Source organism: Palaemon carinicauda, chromosome 20, assembly GCF_036898095.1.
Source record: "Palaemon carinicauda isolate YSFRI2023 chromosome 20, ASM3689809v2, whole genome shotgun sequence".
Lineage (NCBI taxonomy): Eukaryota > Metazoa > Arthropoda > Malacostraca > Decapoda > Palaemonidae > Palaemon > Palaemon carinicauda.
The window spans coordinates 23,920,006-23,943,330 of NC_090744.1; the positions used below are offsets into that span (position 1 = coordinate 23,920,006).

Sequence of the window (23,325 nt, forward strand, 5' to 3'; positions counted from 1 at the left end):
AATGAAAGTATTTGTCACCAACAGAATTTCCATGAGGTTCCTGAACATACCCAGTAAGTCCATTAAAGATTTTATAAATTTTCAAATCCTCTTTAACAGTTTCACTAAAATTTTCTACTAACTATTGCAAGTACTTCCAATGTTCATGAGACGTTAACTGGTAGGAAACGCAAGGAGATGAATTACAGGAAGAGAACAAATAATGCCTTAATAACATGATTGGCTGGTTTGAAAAAAAGGAAAGGATCTTTAAATGACTTTGGAAGAGAAAAAATAAGTCTTTAAAACCAATTAAAAACAATTGCGTTATTATACATAAAAAAATAAAGCCATGTCTTCTAATACTGATTCATTCTATTAATTAAAATACAACCCAAGTTTGATTCACCACTTACATCATTTTCATCAATCAAAAATATTTATAAGTCTTTTACATCTAGTATTTTGTGTATTTATGAAAAAACAAAAAAGGGGTTCATTACTTTACCTTTTTCAACTTCACATCTTTAAAAAAATTGTGCATAGGGTTGTCACTAACAAAGGTTTTTTGTTTTTAGTTATTAAAATTATTTCTGTATTGACTCATCAAATTTACAAGAATTCCTATTTTTATTCATTAATGATTTCTATATAATGTACTGTAGTTCCTCAAAATATAAAAAAATATTCTATGCCTCTGTGCTTACATCAATGGAATTTCAGATCTCTCTCTGATAAATTTTGCACCATAGAATCCCTTACAATAAAACCAAGTACCTATATATTACAGACTAAAATTTATTAACTTCTTATTAACTTCTCGCATCCGCTTTTGCTCTTAGGTGGGAAATTCAATTCGTATAACATCGGACATTTCATGTTAACATAATATATCTCAGTAAATTCTAACTCTTGTAACTCTGAAATCGGGTTAACAGTACGCGTGTTAACAGGGAGTTAACTGTGCTAAACTTACCGTTATAATGGTGTGATTCCATGAATTTTCATGTGAAAGCTACAATTTTCTGGAAGACTTGAAGACCTACTCTGATATTTTACGAAAAATAAGAAAGCAGTTTGATTTTTATTCTTCACCTGAAAATGGTCAGCAAAAGTATTTCAAAACTAAAGTGGGCTCATTCTTGCAAATTTAAGTTTCATATTACATATACAGTACAGTACTGTACAAATAAGTCTATAAATTCCTTTACTAAACTTAATATCCAAACGGGGGAATGTTGTACAGCAGTCTATAATTTCAGTCATTAAAATAATATCCAAATGAGGGTAAATTTTTCCAAGTCTTTGCAAAGTTTTAAAATAGGTTATCCTGTGCCCCACAACTAAGGTAGACAATATCTATTTGCCCTATCCCAATAACATAATCAATTCTCGTGAAATGAATGAAAAAGCCATAAAAACAAATTTTCATTTAAAACTAAATTTAAAAAATAATAGGAGAGGAAAAGTGGATGCGAGATAAGAGGTTGAAATCCTATGATACACAGTAATCATAAGATAAAACACAACAGGCCACTGTTTACTATCTATAATTTCTGTTAAAACCCAAGTTAATACTTTGTTTTCATTATTCAAGCACTAATACATAAAATTCCTAAAAACTTTCCATATGGAATTACTTATATAATATATATATATATATATATATATATATATATATATATATATATATATATATATATATATATATATATATATATATATATATATATATATATATTTGCTTACCCATTTTTCATAAATAACCATTCTATCCACCATCAATTTTAATTTTGATCTTTGAGGATCTATTGTACAAATATTTGCCTTATTATAATTTTACTGTAGTTACTATAAATTATCCTTCAAATTGACAGCCTCTTTATAGTATTGTGATAGTGTGAGACAGAAAACTTTTAACAGACACTGCAATACTGATACTGAGTGAAATAATAAAAATATTTTTAAAATCTATATCAGTGACAGCCGTAATTGTATAGAATATGAAATAAAGTGGCTAAAAACAACCCAGTACTTATACTTCCTTATACATGCTGTTTGTAGCAACTACAGTATGTATAAAAAGCAGAAACATCCTGCTTGCAATACTTAATTTCCCTTCATTCTTTGCACCTTACATAACTTTTGATATTTGATTCACTGTTGCATTTTAAATCCATCAAAAAATTTCCAAAACTTGCTTTCATCCCCATTCTCCATTTCAGTACAATTAATATCGGGGCAATTACAAGTTGTTCTGTAATACAATACAAAAAGTATTAAACCACCTATGACTTCTGTGACTATAAAGAATATAAAGTTTAGTAGTCAAATATTCTTTAATTTCCACAAACAAAATTAATATTTGAGGGCATATCTACCTACAGTAGGTATGACCCAATATACTGAAATGTAATATCGGCAGTATATAAATAGACTTTGGAATATTATATGGCTCTCTAATGTAGGTTACTTCTAGAGACAATGTAATTCAATTATTTTTCCTGAATCTACGAATTCTTGTACAGTGGTACTATTCTTTCAAGTTGGACGGATGAATAAGCCAATGTAATTTGGGCTGAAAAGAACTTCAGTGATATGACCGGCTTTAACCTTTCATAAGTATTAACAATTCATAAAGTGGTAACATATTCAATAAAAGTTATAAATCAAATACTAATTATTGAGAAATTCTATTAAGTACATGGAAAAAATGCAGTAACAGTCTTCTATAATTCAGCTAAAAGAGAAAAAAAAGAAGCTATAATTTTCACTGATCAGAGCAGTGTTGATGAAATGAACCAGTAGACTTTTCATGAGCTAAAATACCAAGGTCTTCCAAACCCATCAGTTTTAACAGGAGCCACAAGTTTCCACCATCGAATGAATGACTTTATCTCGCCCTGCCTCTAAATAACCAAAGCTAGATTAATGTTTTTCAGCAACATGGTACTTTAGTTATGATCCATGGCAATTTGCTATTCTGTCTATACTGGTAGACATTGTGAGCAAAATTAGCCACAAAAAGAATAATAATGAGACCTAACAAAATATTAATGATGTCAATGGTCTGTAATACAGGAGGATCTGGTGCACATAGTGATTCCACATCTAATTTCACAATCATCTGACCGGAAAAGTAATGGTTTCCTTCCGTGCAACGAATGTTGTCGTAAAACTTGGGACCCTTTTCTCTGTAATAAAACTGATGATATACCAATTCCTGAAAGAAAGTTGAGTATGAAAACATATAAACCACATACACATTTCTGAATGTGAAGTGCAGTACAGTACTATATAGGAACCTCAATGACTTACTAATTCCAGAAGGAAAGTGAAGAATAAGAACACAAATAATACAAGTTTGGCATTTGAAAATACTTAAGAGATCTATTAAATCTGTATCAAATACTGCACTGCCATGACTTTTGAAGTATATCATATAAATTACATATATTTTTTCAAATGAATATCACAAATTCTTAGAGTAATTTATTTTTCCTAGTTATACAAACCTGAGTCTTTAAAGTAAGGAATATGTTTTTGGTGTGAGCTGAACAGCTGTTCAGTCATTTAATGAACAGCTAAGCAACAGTTGGGAGAAAGGGCATGGACAAGGAGCCTCCCCACACCCCAACCCCACCTATTAAAAGCACTTCACTTATGACTCTTTGGCTCAAGATTGAGTGGTGGTGGTTGAGGATGGAAATTCAACCTAAAAATTACTTAAATTATTTTAAAAATTTCTGATTTGTTTCTGTGCGAAATACAAAACAACATCCTTTAAGTAGGGAGACTCACTGCTTGGTAGATTGGCAGTCTACCTAGAACAGAACTGGTAGTTTCTTTTTCTTCCCTAAATGTCAATCTGCCTGGTCCCGTACAGGGGCAAAGGAGATAACTCCAGTAACCTTCTGAAAGTCGATCATTGGGATGAATAGGCCGATAGGGCCTGGCCTGTACAAGAAGATTGGTACGTGGTCAAAGAAGGGATCCCTTTCCTCAAAGAGGATAGGAATCAGGAATAATACACCTAGCCTACGATGATCAAAGGGTTGGGATACTGTATATTCCACCATCCTTCCCGCAGGGGAGAGTACTTCTCTAAGGTCTAAAGAATGGAACTAAGAAGTGTAGTTTACCAGCATCAAGCCAGATCCAGCAAGTAACTCTTTGACAGCTATGTCGCGAAGAGAGGGCCAGAAAGAATGGAGAAGAACAGTACAGTAATTCTATTTTCATTCCAGACTTAAATCTATTCATTACCACAGACAAGATGCTTACCGTCATGCATGGGAGATGGACTTGCCACACATATACTTGAGCAGCCACCAAAAGACCATGCACAAAGGGAAAGAAGGGGGTATGGTGCATACACACCCCAACCGTTAACACCTACACAACTGCAAAATTCCTCTTGAAGGCAACGGTGGAGCCTAGCCCCTGAGTTTGACAGTTCCAGTACTAACTGGTATCTCGACCTCAGCAGTCAAAGAGTATGCATTACGGATTGACTCACGATGTCTGAAAGAGATCATGCTCTAGACACCACCACCTTGGTTCTGTCAGTATTATTATCTTTATTAGCTTAGCTACAACTCTAGATAGAAAAGCAGGATGCTATAAGCCAAAATGCTCTAACAGGGAAAAATAGTCCAGTGAGGAAAGGGGGATTAGTAAATAAATAAATTACATGAGAATTATTGAATAATTAACATAAAATATTCTAAAATCAGTAACAATGTTAAAATAGATCTGTAATAAACTGTATAAACTATGAAGAGAGACTTTGTCAGCCACTTCAATATAAAAATACTCGGTGTAAGTTTGAACTTCTGAAGTCGCAGCTGGAATAAAATTTTTAGAATAATGTGTAATATTGAGCCTTATGTTGGAAACGGCATGACTGTTAGAATCAACTGCATACCTAGTACTGTGTAGAGAGTGGTAAAGTCTGCGAAGATCTGAATGCAAAGGATGGTCAGAATTATAAAAAATCTTATGAAACACGCATGGAGAAAGAACAGAACGGCAGTGCCAGAAATTAATATCTAGATCAGGAATGAGAAATTTAACAGACCTCAAGTTCTTGTCCAATAAATTAAGATAAGATTCAGCAGCTGAAGACCAGACAGAAGAACAATACTCGAAACAAGGTAGAATGAGATCATTAAAACACTTCTTCAGAATAGCCTAATCACCAAAAATCTTAAATGACTCCTAAATAAGCCAATTTTTTATGCAATTGAAGAAGTAGCAGACAGGATGTGATTCTCAAAAGTAAATCTGCAATCAAGAATCACACCTAAGATTTTAAACGAGTCATATAGACTTTAAAAAAACATTATCAATTAATATATCTGGATGTTGAGGAGCTGCTGTCTTAGACATGCTTCCAATCATTCTTCAGGTTTTTTAGGGTTTAACTTCATGCACCAAGCACTAATTTTAGCTAGATCTCTATTATGGGATAAAGCAACCCCAGACCTACACTCAAAAGATGGAATTGAGGCAGAGAGAGTAGTAACTTCAGCATTTGCAACAAGCTTGTTTTCTATGTCAACCCCAATATAACATGTATATAGTATGAAAAGTAATGGTCCAAGAACACTACCTTAAGGAACACCAGATATCACAATCCTATACACACTACGGTGCCCATCAACAACAACTTTATGCACACTATTACTTAAAAATTCAATATTAATGCTAAGAAATGACCAACCAAATCCCAACTGTTTGAGTTTGAAAACAAGGGCCTCATGATTAACATAGTCAAAGGCAGCACTAAAATCAAGGCCTATCATAAGAATTGCCTGACCAAAACTAAGAGATTTATATACAGTGTTGGATATTGTAAGAGGAGCATCCCATGCTCCAAGGCCTTTGTGAAAGCCAAATTGCAAACACGGGAATAGATGATTACCTTGAGTATACTTAATATATTTTGATGCTTTGCTTATAAATGTTAAAAAATTTTGATAATATGGGAGTTATGGGAATTGGGCAGTAATAAGAAGGGCTAGAACTACAGCAAACACATTTACCCAATGGAGTAACATTACCAATTAATCAACATGTGCCAAAAGAACCTCTTTTTGCTAACAGACAAATAAAGAAAAGTCGTTGACACTCAGATTTGAAGTGTCGAGTGTTCTTCAAATAGCACCACAGAGCCCTCATGGGATGCCAAAGCATCTCTCCATTCCACTCTAAGCTTTACATAGAGAGGGGATGGAGAACGACTTGAATCTGGGGTCGTGCTGTGGCAGGTTCAAAGTTTGGCTATGCGCCCTGGGACCAAACTAAAGAGCTCCTTCCCTCTCTCAGCAAGGAAGACTAATGTAGAGAAACCATGTAATTCACCTAAACTCTTCGCCAATACTAGGGCAGCGGAGTCAGTTTTGAGAGCAGAGCTCTGAATGGGGCTTTCAAATTCTCAGACGGGTACAAGTGGGAGCCTTGAGAATGAGGGACATGTACCCCTCCACAAATTGTAATCAGCAAAACTGTTTGAAGGTACTCATAAGCATAGGCAACTCTTAAGAGAAGGAGAGGACTATCCCCCTCCATCGAAAGACCATGCTCAAGTCTGAGCAGTTTACCTTGACAGCAGTGACGGAGAGGAACTTCTATCGGTAAGAAAAATGAAGAAATTCTCAATCTCCTCAAGAAAAGAATTCCTTCTACGAAATGAATTGTAAAGGATGGCTCCCTCTCCCTGGGAACACCTTTGCCTCCAGTGGGTCAGAGACAAGCTTTTATTTGAGTGGTTAGCCCTAATTGATTGATTTGAGATTTTCTGGCATGGTTAGCCCTAACCAAGTTCTTTCTGCCAGAGATTTGCAGTCAGCATTGTTAATTGCTTCCTAGTCTAGATTTGACCAAGGAAGTTCCAAAGGTGTTCTAGCCTCTTGTAGTGTCCTGTAAAGTTTTTCAATGGCCGTCTTGTTGCCTTTCTTCAGCACTTTGGAATGCTAACTCTGATTCTGTCTCTTTTTCGCTTCTGCTGAAGTGCCCACCCCGCCCAAGCCAATGTAGGAGGATAGGTTATTTCCAATAACTATTCCTTTCTCTGTGGAGAGAATAATTATTAATAGACTGGGAAAGATCAATGAGGTCTCAATCTTCAATGAGGTCTCAATCTTCTTTACGGTCCTAATACCATACATGGTCGATATTCCAGGGATTCGTCTTGATCAGTACCTCATGTAGAAGATCTAGAAGTTCCCTTTATTCTTGTGGTTGTCTTGGGTGATGAAACTGAAGCTTGTACCTCTCAAGGGCTCGCACACTCACTCTGGGATGATCTACGGACTAATGAGTCCTTGGACTGTCTGCTGGTCAGTGGTGATGCCATTCTTGGATGCTCAGAGGAGATCTCTCATTTGGGGACAGTCTTGAAGGGTTAGAATCTTAAGGTGACTGATCACTGTTCTCCCTCTGTATCTTAATGTCTTTTCTTCAGTGTCCGCAGGCTATCTGAAGGAGAAGAACACATTGGGACCTTGTCCTATGACAATAGCTCTCCTTTCGGGAGGTTTGGTCTCTAGTTGTATCTCCCTGTGTGACTTGCCTAAGGAAAATCCTCTTCCAAGTGCCTTGTGGAGGAAATGGTCCTTGTAAAAGGTTTCTCATTACCTAAACTGCCATACACTCCAAAATCATCATCATTATTATCATCTCCTCCCACGGCTATTGACGCAAAGGGTCTCGGTTAGATTTTGGCATTGGAGAAAAAAAATGCCCAAATCAGACAACTTTTACTATACTTTTCATCAAGTTCTTAACACAGAATTGCCTAGACATCTCCATACCAAAAGCAGTTAAAAACAAAGATATTAATGACTAAAAACATCATTATTAGATTCACATTACCTGGAAAGCTGGTATAAAACTACAGTCGCTACAGTCCCATGGATTAAACTGGAGATCGATTAAGGGTTTGTGATATGAATTTTTACTGTCAACGCCCTTGTACAAACTAAGCAGCTGTCTGGCTGATAACTGAAACATAAAAAAAAGACCCGAGCATATGAGAAGAATACAGAAAACCTATGTTAGTATATAATATAGGGTTGAAAATATAAACTTCACATAAAAGGTAACATGAGAAAGCTCCAAAACCATATATATATGGAAAAAAATACGGTACACTAGGCTAAGATGAATGGAAAAAATCTGAAGATTACTCGATTTACTTTCACAATGAAACAGTTTGAGGGTAAAAAGAGATGCACACCATAACTCCCCTACATAAGAACGAGACGTGTTCCAAGAGTGGGTTCTCAGGTTAAACACTTTCAAGTCCACCTTGATTAACTTAAGTACCCAACTCATTACTTCCAAACCCCCTACTCTATTGTCTTTAGTCAGCTGATCTTGCTAACAATAGTGAGTTATTTCAAATAGGCATAACTAATTCCTACAGCTATTACTACATAATAGAAAACATATAATAGAAGTTAAAGTAATTACTCTATATTGTTTTGCCCTTTATCATCTTTAAAAGTTCTTATGTAGGGAACTTACTGTATTCTTATCTGTAAGGAAGAACAGAACCAACTTACAGTACTGAAATTGTTGTGGCTTAAATTGATATGAAAGTCCTGTGATCGACCATTCAAGAACTTGACGAAGAGATCGCTATCTAAGTGCGAGATCTGATTGTGTTGTAGCAGCACTGAAGAGATCATACGATAGTTCTCGCTTGTAAATACCTTAGTTATGTCAGTTATCTGGAATAAATAATAAACAACTCTACAATTTATCACAAAACACTGTAAAAGGAAAATAAACATTTTAGAGAATTAATTCATCTCTCAAAATATCTGTAATTGTTTTGAGATTCCGAAGAGAGAGAAAATATTTTCAACATGGCTACATTTCATCCAACACTAATAACATTCTATTGATACAGTGAGATTCTAATAGAATCCAAATAAAGAAACTGCAGTGATGAAAACCTTTTGCATGATGTTATATCTTGTACTTATTTACTTTACGGTTCCAAGATCATAAACAAATGAAATACGAAAAGTAAAACAAAACTAAATATACTGAGAGAGAGAGAGAGAGAGAGAGAGAGAGAGAGAGAGAGAGAGAGAGAGAGAGAGAGAGAGAGAGAGAGAGAGAGAGAGAGAGAGAATTTCTAATGATCACAAATGAACACAATTTTGGTCAAGGTTGTGCAAGGTCAAGGTTTTTATGTACTTAATTCATGATTAGCAATTTTAAGTAAAGAAATAAACAGGTTAAGATAAGAAATTTCTGGAAATTTGATCTCTTTCTTATTTGCTTACATGAAATCACATTCTGTCTCGAAGAAAACTCTAAGTATTTGAGATAAAATGATAAACATTAGATATGCCAAACTCTAACCCCCATTTTCTTTTTCATTTGCATAAAAGACTTTAAAGATACTTTTCTCTTGCATTAAAACCTAATACTACTTCCGAGAGTTTCCTTTGATTAAGGGAGAATGGATGATAACCTATGTCTTTCTAAAAGTTTCTTTTTCTTTTCCCACAACGGCAAGTGGGAAACTGTTGGAACCTAGATTTATGTCTACTTTAGGCTCCAGAGCCTTTAAATATGCAGCCCCGAGAATATATAAGCTCCCATGAAACATTTGAATGATTAAGACATTAAGGCTTTCAAGAGGAGACTGAAGACTCTTATTTCATGAATCTTTTGACAGTGACGATTTAACAGTAAATGAACAATACGCGATATGAAACGTTAAATACTCTGAACGAACAAGGTAAAACAACAGTGGAGGTCTTGTAGAGAGTGGGGTTCCCCTGCTGTATGGGACCGGAAAAGCAGCCATCAAAGTAAAGTAAAGTAAAGTAGTATAGTACAGTAAAATGTTGTGGAAGGTGTTTTACACAGGTCCTATTTAGTTAGCTGGGGGCAAGTGACCCCGTGGATAATGAATTCACAGATAAAAAGGGCCAACTGTATAGGTAAAGTACAGTAATCCTATAGTGTACCATGCAATTCCAATTATTACTTACATTGTTTCCGGAAAAACTGGCTCGAGTTGACCGAGGTGGAATATCTGGTAAAGCAGTCAGACTGGCGTTATCGCAATATATGTTGATGATGGGATTTTTTGTACGAAGGCCGTTTCTCTTGAAATTATAACCTTCAACGACACAAGTACACTCTTTTGGACAGTGCTCATTTGTTTCCTGTAGAAGAAAAAACTCTTATAATATCAAGAAATTAAAAATTCCATTTTAATAAGTGACTAAACTATAGCAAGTGGCCAAGGACAGCAAAAAAAAAAACACATTTTCATAACCACCCATACTATAATGTTTATGTATGTGATCAGTTTCTCAACTTAATTTACAAAATAAAGTTAGAAAGCTGTACAAATTTTACATAATTTCATTATTTGTTAATGTAAAATTGTGGATAGTCTTTCAAATGAGGCTATTTCAACATAGGATGGAGCCCGTGATAAAAATGAGAACATCAAATATGTCCAATGCTACTTGGTATTTTCACTTTGTTATTTAGTACTGTATTTATAGGTACTTTCCCATCATTTTTAACCTTAGGCTTTCAACATTCACTTAAAACGAAGAAATGAAGTGGGTGGAGCTAGAATCAAGGAGAGGGGCCATTTTTAGTAAAATGACAAATTAGGAGATAATTTGTATTTTTCCCTAACTAATCCAACCCTGGAGTTACTTATTTGGATTATCTTTCGACAAAACTGGAAGGTAACCATTAGACCTAAAGTGCGAGGTGGCAACCTTGCCTAACCGCTTGAGTGGGTAGGCTGGGGGTGGCTGGGGGGTACCCAGCCACCTCTATATATACTCTCACCGCTGTGAGACGTCACTTTTGATTGCAGGCAGGACTTATGGGGGACAGGTGATGGCGGGCCAATTTATATAAATAACTCCAGGTTTGTATTAGTTAGGGAAAAACAGAAATTATCTCCGAATTTGTCATTTGTTCCCATACTAACAAACCTTCCGTTATTTATTAGGATGACTCACTCTTAGGTGGGTGGAATTCCTGGGTCCAGCATGGACATTGACCCAGTTTTACCTAGTACAGTATATGACTGTGGTCTAGGGAAAACTTTAACACCTTGCTAATACATACAAAGTGAGTATAATAGCGGCCTGTGCAATAAACACCTTGCATAAACACAGCCTATTAATGACCTCCATGCAAGCGAGGATGAGCCAAAAGGTGTGCTCCGATTCATGTCTCTCTTGCTCAGAGTAGTAGTTCGGACTAGTCACCTTTGGAAGATACTCATCATCAGAATCCAAGGGGTCGTCCACCTCCAGGCTCCTGTCCAGAACCTGGGGTAGGTCAGGGTCATCAACAATGTTGATAGAGGAACCTGCCACAGGGGACCTTCTCAGTGCCTCAGCCATACGAGCTTCCATTGCCGCAACGTTCTTGGGTTTCGTCTTCGTGTTCTTCGACTCCCTCCGCACAGGACGTTACTCCACGGTCTTAGAAGCGGGAACTTGTGAGGTTTTCGAGGAACCCGACAAAGCTTTGGTAGTAGGAGCTGAAGGCTCCTCCGCTGGAGGAGGTAAGGAAATTGGACGCTGGTCAGGAGGCACTACCTCAATCTTTTGAGGATTGAAGGGATGGATGGTTATCTCCCTGGGAAGGGTAAAGGGTTGGTTGGCCATGTAAGAATCAGACGATCAAGGACCTTTAACACGCGATCAGGATGGAGGTGATCTGCAAGCCTTGTCTGACATTGATCTCCTTCTAGGATCTAAACTCCCAATGGACAAACTCAACGAGGATTCGCTTGACTGGAGCAGTCAGAGGTTGTGGTGGTGCAGGGTGGATGGAAAAGTACTCACCCTTGCAGGAAGCTCGGCACCTCTAGGTAAGTCATGGGCTTCCCTTGGAGGTCTAGGAGGAGAAAATCCCCTGGGGGGATCTCTAGAAGGAACCTAGTCGATGCAGGGGAGAGCTGCTGTGGCAGAGGAACACATTCCTTCGCTTGACGAGAAGGACGTTCCGGACTAATAAGAACGCCTGCGAACCTATTAGAAGGCTCTGGAAAGGGTATCGGCCTGCCGCTAGAGGTGGTGGCAAAGGTGTTGGTACCACACTTGCTCGCAGTTCTGGCATATCTGCTCATGAATTTCTTGCGAAAATTGTCGATTTGCTCGTGTAATCGCGAGATTCGCGAGTTTCACGCGTCAACGGACGCGATTCACGATCAGAAGTGCTCGCAACAGGAGCACTAGGAGCCACACGAGAAGAGGAAGGTCTAACGCCTTTCTGCTGCTGCAGAGAAGCGCGTACGTCCCACGAAGTCGGCAGGGAAGGCCTCTGAGTAGGAACAACCCTGAGCGTTGTAGAACGCATCACAGCAGGACGTGTTTCCAAACGTCGCTTAGGCGAACACTGCTATTACTCCCCAGGCGGTGAAAGGCACTGGGGGTTTAGCCGGATGCCTGTCTGAGGGTTAGTCATTCTCATGATCAGGTTCGGTCCGAGGTCGTTTTTGAGAACGTCGGATTGAGGGGGTACACGCTGATGGACTGCGCGAACCCCTACCTCTACCTCGTGATCGGAAGCGTCGTCCTCGCGAGCGCCATTCTCGTGATCTAGATAGTAAAGGTCTAGGACGCGAGGGTCTGGACCTAGGTCTAGACTGTGCTTGTGATCGTGCAGAGCGTGATCGCGAGACTTCTCTTTGTGAACAGGAACGCCTTCGAGTAGAGAGTTGAGACTGGAGGTTTCGTTAGCACGAAGCTCTAGAGCGTGAACGCCTCCCAGAAAAAGAGCGTTCAGATCGTGATGACCTACGATCCATCAGATCTTCTGATCATCGCGAATGGCAATCAGGGGAAGAGTGTCCAGAAGGGTGAGGTGACGGCGATGCTCGTCCTTTCGTGCTGCTGGTGGTAAGACGCTGGTCCCCGGAAGATCAACACCTGCAACCAGCGGGTTCCTGTAGGAAGAAACAAAGGGTTGGAGGCTACAGGACGACGGGTCCCAGGATGGCGAGTGAGGTCGTCATCAGCAGGAGGCCATTGGAGAGGCGAACGTGAGCGATCACCTCGTCCACACATGGAAGGTCCAGCAAAAGGCGACAGATGAACTTCCGCACAGCTCCAGAGCGTGAGATGTTGACAGCTCTGGAGAAGGGTCCTTCCTAGAACTGCGCTGAAGGAGATGCAGAAGTTCTTCCTTCGAAGGGGGTCCCGAAATCCCTAAGGTTGGCCACACCAGCAGAACATCTGAAAGGGAAAATAGCTCTGCGGCAGCTGGAAGCAACAAACCCCCAGTACCCCGGGGTTGCCAAGGAGTTAGTCGGTCTGCGCTCCTACTCGATCATCCTTCGGAAGATCGCAAGTGAGAAGGAGATTTTGAAAGAGATTTGGTGGTGCGGGATGAAGAAGACCAAGCTTTCCTCACCCTTGAGGGAGAAAGATCGTGCTTGGACTTCTTCTTCCTATGCCGTCCAAATTTCCCCGATTGGGAGGCAGGCCACTCCCTACACTCTGCCCAGGGCGAACCCTGCTCGCAGCGATATCCTCTGCAAAAGGACACAGAGAGTGCTGGTCGGTCTCCAACAATGACATGAAGGTACCGCATGCCGCATCCTCGCGCCATGCATAAGTTCGCATGAAGGCGATCAAAGAGAAAACATGCACACCTGAAAAGAAAAAGAATATCAAAAAGTCAAATGACAGTATGGGGAGAGAGAAGACACGTCCGATCTCTACCGAGCCAAAAGAAAAAGTGACGTACCTCACAGCTTTGAGAGTAAATGATGTATAGAGGGGGGTTGGGTAACCCCCAGCCACCCCCAGCCTACCCGCTCTAGCATTTAACCATGGTTGCCACCTCGCACTTTAAACCTAATGGCTACCTTCCAACTTTGCCGAAAGATAATCCAAATAAATAACGGAATGTTTGTTAGTATGGGAAAAAATATCCCTTAGGTGTAATCTTTGAAAGGATAAACTAATATGACTTCAACTTCCATATGGTCTACATTTGTAAATGACATTTTATGTAAGTCATCCAACCTTTTACCTGGCATGTTTTGATGTGAAATGTACATCATTGTGTTGAAAGGGTTAATAGTTTGAAGGTTTTTTTTTTCTAGCTACTATTCAGTGTTCTGGGGGGTTCCCCTGCTACCTTCAAGAATTACCAACTACTATATATTGAAATTATACAGCACTCCTATAAAAGACGAGGTTTGTATACGTGTAAGAATAACATGTTATTGTTATCTTTTTAATTTTATATGCCTATTTTACACTTAGAATCTAGTAATTAATAAAACTATATTTTATCTTATAATACATACATACATATACCATGGCACTTCCCCCAATTTTGGGGGGTAGCCGACATCAACAAAGAAACAAAAACAAAAAGGGGACCTCTACTCTCTACGTTCCTCCCAGCCTAACAAGGGACTCGACCGAGTTCAGCTGGTACTGCTAGGGTGTCACAGCCCACCCTCCCACATTATCCACCACAGATGAAGCTTCATAATGCTGAATCCCCTACTGCTGCTACCTCCGCGGTCATCTAAGGCATCGGAGGAAGCAGCAGGTCCTACCGGAACTGCGTCGCAATCGCTCGCCATTCATTCCTATTTCTAGCACGCTCTCTTGCCTCGCTCACATCTATCCTCCTATCACCCAGAGCTTCCTTCACTCCATCCATCCACCCAAACCTTGGCCTTCCTCTAGTACTTCTCCCATCAACTCTTGCATTCATCACCTTCTCAACATGGCCAAACCACCTCAACACATTCATATCCACTCTAGCTGCTAACTCATTTCTTACACCCGTTCTCACTCTCACCACTTCGTTCCTAACCCTATCTACTCGAGATACACCAGCCATACTCCTTAGACACTTCATCTCAAACACATTCAATTTCTGTCTCTCCATCACTTTCATTCCCCACAACTCCGATCCATACATCACAGTTGGTACAATCACTTTCTCATGTAGAACTCTCTTTACATTCATGCCCAACCCTCTATTTTTTACTACTCCCTTAACTGCCCCCAACACTTTGCAACCTTCATTCACTCTCTGACGTACATCTGCTTCCACTCCACCATTTGCTGCAACAACAGACCCCAAGTACTTAAACTGATCCACCTCCTCAAGTAACTCTCCATTCAACATGATATTCAACCTTGCACCACCTTCCCTTCTCGTACATCTCATAACCTTACTCTTACCCACATTAACTCTCAACTTCCTTCTCTCACACACTCTTCCAAATTCTGTCACTAATCGTCCAAGCTTCTCTTCTGTGTCTGCAACCAGTACAGTATCATCCGCAAACAACAACTGATTTACCTCCCATTCATGGTCATTCTCGTCTACCAGTTTTAATCCTCGTCCAAGCACTCGAGTATTCACCCCTCTCACCACTCCATCAACATACAAGTTAAACAACCAAGGCGACATCACACATCCCTGTCTCAGCCCCACTCTCACCGGAAACCAATCACTCACTTCATTTCCTATCCTAACACATGCTTTACTACCTCTGTAGAAACTTTTCACTGCTTGCAACAACCTTCCACCAACTCCATATAACCTCATCACATTCCACATTGCTTCCCTATCAACTCTATCATACGCTTTCTCCAGATCCATAAACGCAACATACACCTCCTTACCTTTTGCTAAATATTTCGCGCATATCTGCCTAACTGTAAAAATCTGATTCATACAACCCATCTTATAATATGATGCAAAATATAAAAAGATCTTATATCATCTGAACTAAAGTCATATACAGCATATTTCTCCTATTAAAATCCTATTAAATTTGTTCTACGCACCTTTCGATGACCCATAATCAACAGAAATGGGTGATCCTTAAAACTGTAAGACATTGACATAACTAGTAATCCTCTGCCGCCTTGTCTCCGGTCCCGAGCAACAAAACATATGGTGTCATTTGATACTTCTGCCTTGCCTGCTTCCATCCAATTGATAACCCATTCCATCTCCTGTTCACATCCGATACCACTACCTTCAAACAAATTTCCAATTTATAGAGATAAAAACCAAGGTATGTCTAATTAGTACATACATGAAAAAGGGAACTAAATGCACATGATGTTTCGTCCTTTAATAATTTTCCAGGTGAAAAAATCTAACTATGTTTTCCACTTAATCAACAAAACTGTATTGCTGACAAAACCAAAAAGCTAAAGAAAAACAAATTGCAGAAAAATCTATGATACAGTGCAAACTTCACTTGGTTTTGTTTATACACTTTAAAGATGGAAATTGAGAAAGAGCTTAACTAAAAATTACTGGGATCTAATTGAAACATACCACCGGTTATGTGAAGTTTCTCTAGGGATGTCAAATTAACAAAAGGCTCCGCTGTCATATTAGAGACATAACAATTGACTAAGTACAGATGTTCCAAAGACTGCAAACCATCAAACATCTGCAAAATAAAAACAAATAAGAATGTTGAATATTAGTTTGGAAACAAAACAAACAAAAAAACATTACAGCTGATATTTGGGCTGTAAAAACTCCAACACTAGTGCAGCCACCAGTAACCCATCAGAGTAATAGCCTAACAAGTGTGGGGGGGGAGGGAGGAGAGAGAGAGAGAGAGAGAGAGAGAGAGAGAGAGAGAGAGAGAGAGAGAGAGAGAGAGAGAGAGAGAGAGAAAGAGAAAGAGAAAGAGAAAGAGAAAGAGAAAGAGAAAGAGAAGAGAGAGAGAGAGAGAGAGAGAGAGAGAGAGAGAGAGAGAGAGAGAGAGAGAGAGAGAGAGATCAGCAGTTGAAAAGTGATCGAATGCACAGATTTTGTTTAATTATTTAAAAAGAAACAATTATTATCGGGATATTTAAGGTTTTAGTTCATAAAACAAAAAGTATTTCTCTTTAAGAAAGTATAGATCTACAGTAACATACTGCGCAGGAGACAAAACACTAAAGAAGTTGAGTCATGCTAGCAGCGTTGGCTAGTCCAGTCGTTTGAACGAAAACACCAAACATTTACAGCAAGTACAGCTAAGCTGTACTGTAGTAATATTATTGTACATATAATTCATTACAGTAATATACACTACAGCATCAGTGAGTATTGGATTACAGTACAGTATTACTAGATAGGAACAAGTTTTGCTATACAGAACAGTAAGGGGATGATGAAGACTCAGTAAACTTTACCTTATCACAATACTGTACTGTAACCTTACTGTGTCCAGTACGTAGTGTACCTGAGTGCAAATGTTCTTTACACTGTACATATGATTATAAACTGTTGTAGAAACCAAATTAAAACTATTAGGTAGTATTTGCTGTGTTACCAAGTTTTGGAATGATCTTCCTAATTGGGTGGTTGAATCAGTAGAACTTCAAAAGTTCAAAGTTGGAGCAAATGCTTTTTTGTTGACCAGGCGGACATGAGTCTTTTTATAGTTTATTTATGACATATTTGTTTTTGATGTTGTTAATAGTTTATATATGACATGTCTGTTTTGACGTTGTTACTTATTTTAGAATTATTTATTGTTAATTTGTTCTCTTAATTTATTTCCTTATTTCCTTTCCTCACTGGGCTATTTTCCCTGTTGGAGCCCATGGGCTTATAGCATCTTGCTTTTCCAACTAGGGTTGTAGCTTGGATAGTAATAATAATAATAATAATCATCATCAGCTTGCGCACCCGCTTGTAGCAAGGGGCAGTGACTGTTTAGGTTAGGAGGTAGCCCACACTAGTGTAATATTTATTCGCGACTGTGTCTGTAACCTAACTATTGCGAATGATGGGGCTTGACTGTATATACAGGTCAGTCTCTAGGGCATTGTCCTGCTAGAGCATTGTCACTATCCCTTGCCTATGCTATTCATGAGCGACCTTTAAACTTAAACCTTGCGTGTTTTGTGTTGTATTGCAAGACACATAGGATGTCCAGAATTATATATATAATCTTTATATAAATAAAGCATTGAGCACATGAAAAGAATCGTTTTCTCCAGTAGAAATATACAAAAACTGCAACGTAACTACCAGTTCATATTTAGCTGATTAATCAAGTACCAAAAGTGGGAATACAAAAATGGTAAAAGTAATTTTAAGTTACTTATACAATATATTCAAATGCTGAACAAATGAAAATTAAACTCACGTCATTTTTAAATCTTAACGACGGATTTCTCTTTGGGCTGAGTAGATCATAGTCATTCCAGCAATCAATAAGAATCAAAGATGTCACTTTGGGTACAGAAGGGGCTTTGGGCGGCAGCCATTCTGCAACAAAGCTGAAATGGAAATTCAAATTCTTATATATATAGCACAACTGAGAGAGAGCGAGAGAGAGAGAGAGAGAGAGAGAGAGAGAGAGAGAGAGAGAGAGAGAGAGAGAGAGAGAGAGAGAGAGAGAGATTGTTAGTAATGTATTAAACTTAAAATGTATATACAGTCAGACCCCATTAATCGGGGTTTCTTACTTTGTGGTTTTGGTTTTTCGCGGCCTAACGGTAAAAAAAAAAAAAAAAAAAAAAAAAAAAAAGATTGGGTTATTGTTTACCCAACATTAAGAATTTGATTTCTAATAATTGGGATCAGCATTGGGATGGCCAAGAACAATACAATACCTAATAAATAAAATTCTCATACAAATTGCAATAAAATTCAAGCTGGGCAATGATTTCAAATAGCCCGCGCTCCTTTACACTGGGAGCGCTCAGCACCACTATCCTAACTCTCTGTACAGTGTGTATCCATTTACTGTGGTAAAAAATTACCTAACCATCGCGATAATCGAGGTCTGACTGTACTATATTGTATTATTAATACAGTACTGTACATTGCCTTTTTGAAAGTAGTATACAGTACATGTCACATGCAGTTACAGCCCTACATGGTATATTTATAAGAACTGCAATAACAACAAAATAACACCCTTAGTGTTTAGGGTCTCCTATTATACACAGTATTCCTTATCCATTGGAGGGCTGAAATGCAATACTTGGGGATAAGGAGGGCCAACTATATACATAAGTTTCATTTTTCATTATGCATGCAAATAAAATTTATTCAAAAGTTTTAAAAGAGAAGTCAATAATGAATGAGTGAGGACTTTTGAGTCAGCTGAAACTTGAACCATACAAAAGTCATGAGAAGATGAGTCCCTGTAACCGCGGGAGCAACAATTCTATCAACTCTTTGTTATGAGCACCTTCATTCCCAGTGATTAATTGTTTACTGTTATCATAATTTCAATATTAAATCAAAACTGATATAGTGATAAAATTTAAACACTGTTCATACAATATCTTTAGTAACTTCACGTGACTTAGATGTTAGACAATTTGCCCATTCAGCAGTGACAGGATCCGAGAGAAAAAAATCAGTAATGTAGACACTTTTGAATAAAACTTTTGCATTCAATAATATATTGCAGAATAAAATTTATAAGAATATGAACAGCGCAGTGTTTTCCTTTCCAATGCTTTTTCCTACAATCATTAAAATAAACTAGGGTAAAATATTACTGAGAAACATCTATAATTTTGCCTCAGAATTTGGGTCATACAGCCCACTGTAGGTACTAGGGAATCCATTCAGAACTGAGGTGTATAATAAAGGTAAAGTTAAAAGAGGCTACGCAGAAAGGGATGATGCTTAGTAATGCCTACAGTACTTCGATTGAAGGGTACTGACAGCATTAACCCCTACAGGAACATACATCTATGCCTTTGTCACTCATCATGGTATTCTACAGGAATATCTAACCCAGCGTGCTATCTTGTCTTCCATTTCTTTCATTCCTCCCTCCCTATGTTTGCTTGTATGCACAAATACTGCTGTCCTTAGATATAATCTTTGAACCTTTTAATCTCTCCAGCAGCTAATAGCTCTATGAAGCTACTCTAACTTTATTTTGATGGAAGTCCCTCTTACATCTATGTGAGCATTTGAATTCCTCCTCCACAACACTTCCTTTCGATTCAGTCATTTATATTAACAATATATCTACCATTTCATATACCCTGCAATAGCATATAATCCAATAATTTTCCATCAAAACTCACAGTACTAAATATCAATCTCTAGAGTAATATAAAAACTCTAGAACCAAACCTTCTTTAAGTGTCCTGTAAAACAAAAATTTATACACTACGGTATATCTGCACCTTATCTATTGCCTACAGTATGTGAACCTTCAATAATTTTCCTTATAGCAATACCTTAAGATAGGAAATTAACCCTTTACCCCCATGGACGTACCGGTACGTCCTTGCAAAAAAATGCTATAAAATGTTATTTTCATTAGTAAAATAAATTTTTGAATATACTTACCCGATGATCATGTAGCTGTCAACTCCGTTGCCCGACAGAAATCTACGGACGGGATACGCCAGCGATCGCTATACAAGAGGGGGGTGTACTCACCAGCGCCATCTGTGGTCAGGTACTCCAGTACTTCTTGTCAACACCACCTCAATTTTTTCCTCGGTCCACTGGTTCTCTATGGGGAGGAAGGGTGGGTCAATTAAATCATGATCATCGGGTAAGTATATTCAAAAATTTATTTTACTAATGAAAATAACATTTTTCAATATTAATCTTACCCGATGATCATGTAGCTGATTCACACCCAGGGGGGTGGGTGAAAACCAGTATACATGTTAATCAAGAAGCTAAGTATCCCGTATTTCATTTTTATCAGTTATTCAAAATAACAAATGAAATTATAAGTATCTGGTAAGGAAGTCGACTTGAACCATTACTCTGCCTTTAATAAGTACGTCTTCCTTACTGAGCGCAGCGGTCCTCTTAGGAGGCTGAACAACTCTTAGGTGCTGAAGTATAAAGGGCTGCAACCCATACTAAAGGACCTCATCACAACCTCTAACCTAGGCGCTTCTCAAGAAAGAATTGACCACCCGCCAAATCAACTAGGATGCGGAAGGCTTCTTAGCCCACCGTACAACCCAAAACAACAATAAAAGCATTCAAGAGAAAGGTTAAAAAGGTTATGGGATTATGGGAATGTAGTGGCTGAGCCCTCACCTACTACTGCACTCGCTGCTACGAATGGTCCCAGGGTGTAGCAGTTCTCGTAAAGAGACTGGACATTTTTGAGATAGAATGATGCAAACACTGACTTGCTCCTCCAATAGGTTGCATCCATAATACTCTGCAGAGAACGGTTCTGTTTGAAGGCCACTGAAGTAGCCACAGCTCTCACTTCATGTGTCCTTACCTTCAGCAAAGCAAGGTCTTCATCCTTCATGTGAGAATGAGCTTCTCTAATCAGAAGCCTTATGTAGTAAGAAACTGCGTTCTTAGACATAGGCAGCGAAGGTTTCTTAATAGCACACCATAAGGCCTCTGATTGTCCTCGCAAGGGTTTTGACCTTTTAAGATAGTACTTAAGAGCTCTGACAGGGCAAAGTACTCTCTCCCGTTCGTTACCCACCATGTTGGAAAGGCTAGGTATTTCGAACGATTTAGGCCAAGGACGTGAAGGAAGCTCATTTTTTGCCAAAAAACCGAGCTGTAAGGAACATGTAGCCGTTTCAGATGTGAAACCTATGTTCCTGCTGAAGGCGTGAACCTCACTTACTCTTTTGGCTGTTGCAAGGCAGACGAGGAAAAGAGTTTTGAGAGTGAGGTCTTTGAAAGAGGCTGACTGGAGAGGTTCAAATCTAGATGACATAAGGAACCTTAGGACTACGTCTAGATTCCAGCCTGGAGTGGACAACCGACATTCTTTAGAGGTCTCAAAAGACCTAAGGATGTCCTGCAGATCTTTGTTGGAGGAAAGATCCAAGCCTCTGTGGCGGAAAACCGCTGCCAACATACTTCTGTACCCCTTGATCGTAGGAGCTGATAGAGATCTAACATTCCTAAGATGTAACAGGAAGTCAGCAACTTGGGTTACAGTGGTACTGGTAGAGGAAACTGCATTGGTTCTGCACCAGCTTCGGAAGACTTCCCACTTAGATTGATAGACTCTGCGAGTGGATATCCTCCTTGCTCTGGCAATCGCTCTGGCTGCCTCCTTCGAAAAGCCTCTAGCTCTAGAGAGTCTTTCGATAGTCTGAAGGCAGTCAGACGAAGAGCGTGGAGGCTTGGGTGTACCTTCTTTACGTGAGGTTGCCGTAGAAGGTCCACTCTTAGAGGGAGAGTCCTGGGAACGTCGACCAGCCATTGCAGTACCTCTGTGAACCATTCTCTTGCAGGCCAAAGGGGAGCAACCAACGTCAGCCGTGTCCCTTCGTGAGAGACGAACTTCTGAAGAACCCTGTTGATGATCTTGAACGGCGGGAATGCATACAGGTCGAGGTGGGACCAATCCAGCAGAAAAGCATCCACGTGAACTGCTGCCGGGTCTGGAATCGGGGAACAGTACAATGGGAGCCTCTTGGTCATCGAGGTAGCGAACAGATCTATAGTTGGCTGACCCCACAGGGCCCAAAGTCTGTTGCACACGTTCTTGTGAAGAGTCCATTCTGTGGGGATGACTTGACCCTTCCTGCTGAGGCGATCTGCCGAGACATTCATATCGCCCTGAATGAACCTCGTTACCAGAGTGAGCTTTCGACTTTTTGACCAAATGAGGAGGTCCCTTGCGATCTCGAACAGCTTCCTCGAATGAGTCCCTCCCTGCTTGGAGATGTACGCCAAGGCTGTGGTGTTGTCGGAGTTCACCTCCACCACCTTGTTTAGCAGGAGGGACTTGAAGTTCATTAAGGCCAGATGAACTGCCAACAACTCCTTGCAATTGATGTGAAGCGTTTCCTGTTCCTGGTTCCATGTCCCCGAGCATTCCTGTCCGTCCAATGTCGCGCCCCAGCCCGAGTCTGATGCGTCCGAGTAGAGATGAAGGTCGGGGGTCTGAACAGCTAATGAGAGACCCTCCTTGAGAAGAATGTTGTTCTTCCACCACGTTAGAGTAGCCCTCATCTCTTTGGAAACAGGAATAGAGACCGCTTCGAGCGTCATATCCTTGTTCCAGTGAGCTGCTAGATGGTACTGAAGGGGGCGGAGGTGGAGTCTCCCTAACTCGATGAACAGGGCTAGCGATGAAAGGGTCCCTGTTAGACTCATCCACTGCCTCACCGAGCATCGGTTCTTCTTCAGCATGCTCAGGATGCACTCTAGGGCTTGGTTGATTCTTGGGGCCGACGGAAAAGCCCGAAAAGCTCGACTCTGAATCTCCATTCCCAGGTAAACGATGGTTTGGGAAGGAACGAGCTGGGACTTCTCTAAATTGACCAAGAGACCCAGTTCCTTGGTCAAATCCAAAGTCCATCTGAGACTCTCCAGACAGCGACGACTTGTGGGGGCTCTTAAAAGCCAGTCGTC

At 39.5% G+C, this 23,325-nt stretch overlaps 1 protein-coding gene across 1 annotated transcript in view; it reads right to left on the reverse strand.

The window, feature by feature from the left end:
* Positions 1 to 1,714: 1,714 nt before the first annotated feature.
* Positions 1,715 to 23,325, reverse strand: part of LOC137660211 (protein singed wings 2-like) — a 61,024-nt gene continuing 39,413 nt past the window's right edge. The window contains exons 5-11 of the mRNA XM_068394925.1: positions 18,134 to 18,266; positions 16,318 to 16,435; positions 15,816 to 16,009; positions 9,999 to 10,175; positions 8,550 to 8,717; positions 7,858 to 7,986; positions 1,715 to 3,202 (exon numbers count right to left, since the gene is read on the reverse strand). Coding sequence (XP_068251026.1) covers positions 2,918 to 3,202; positions 7,858 to 7,986; positions 8,550 to 8,717; positions 9,999 to 10,175; positions 15,816 to 16,009; positions 16,318 to 16,435; positions 18,134 to 18,266 — 1,204 coding nt within the window. The 3' untranslated portion in view covers positions 1,715 to 2,917. The remainder of the gene's footprint in view (positions 3,203 to 7,857; positions 7,987 to 8,549; positions 8,718 to 9,998; positions 10,176 to 15,815; positions 16,010 to 16,317; positions 16,436 to 18,133; positions 18,267 to 23,325) is intronic.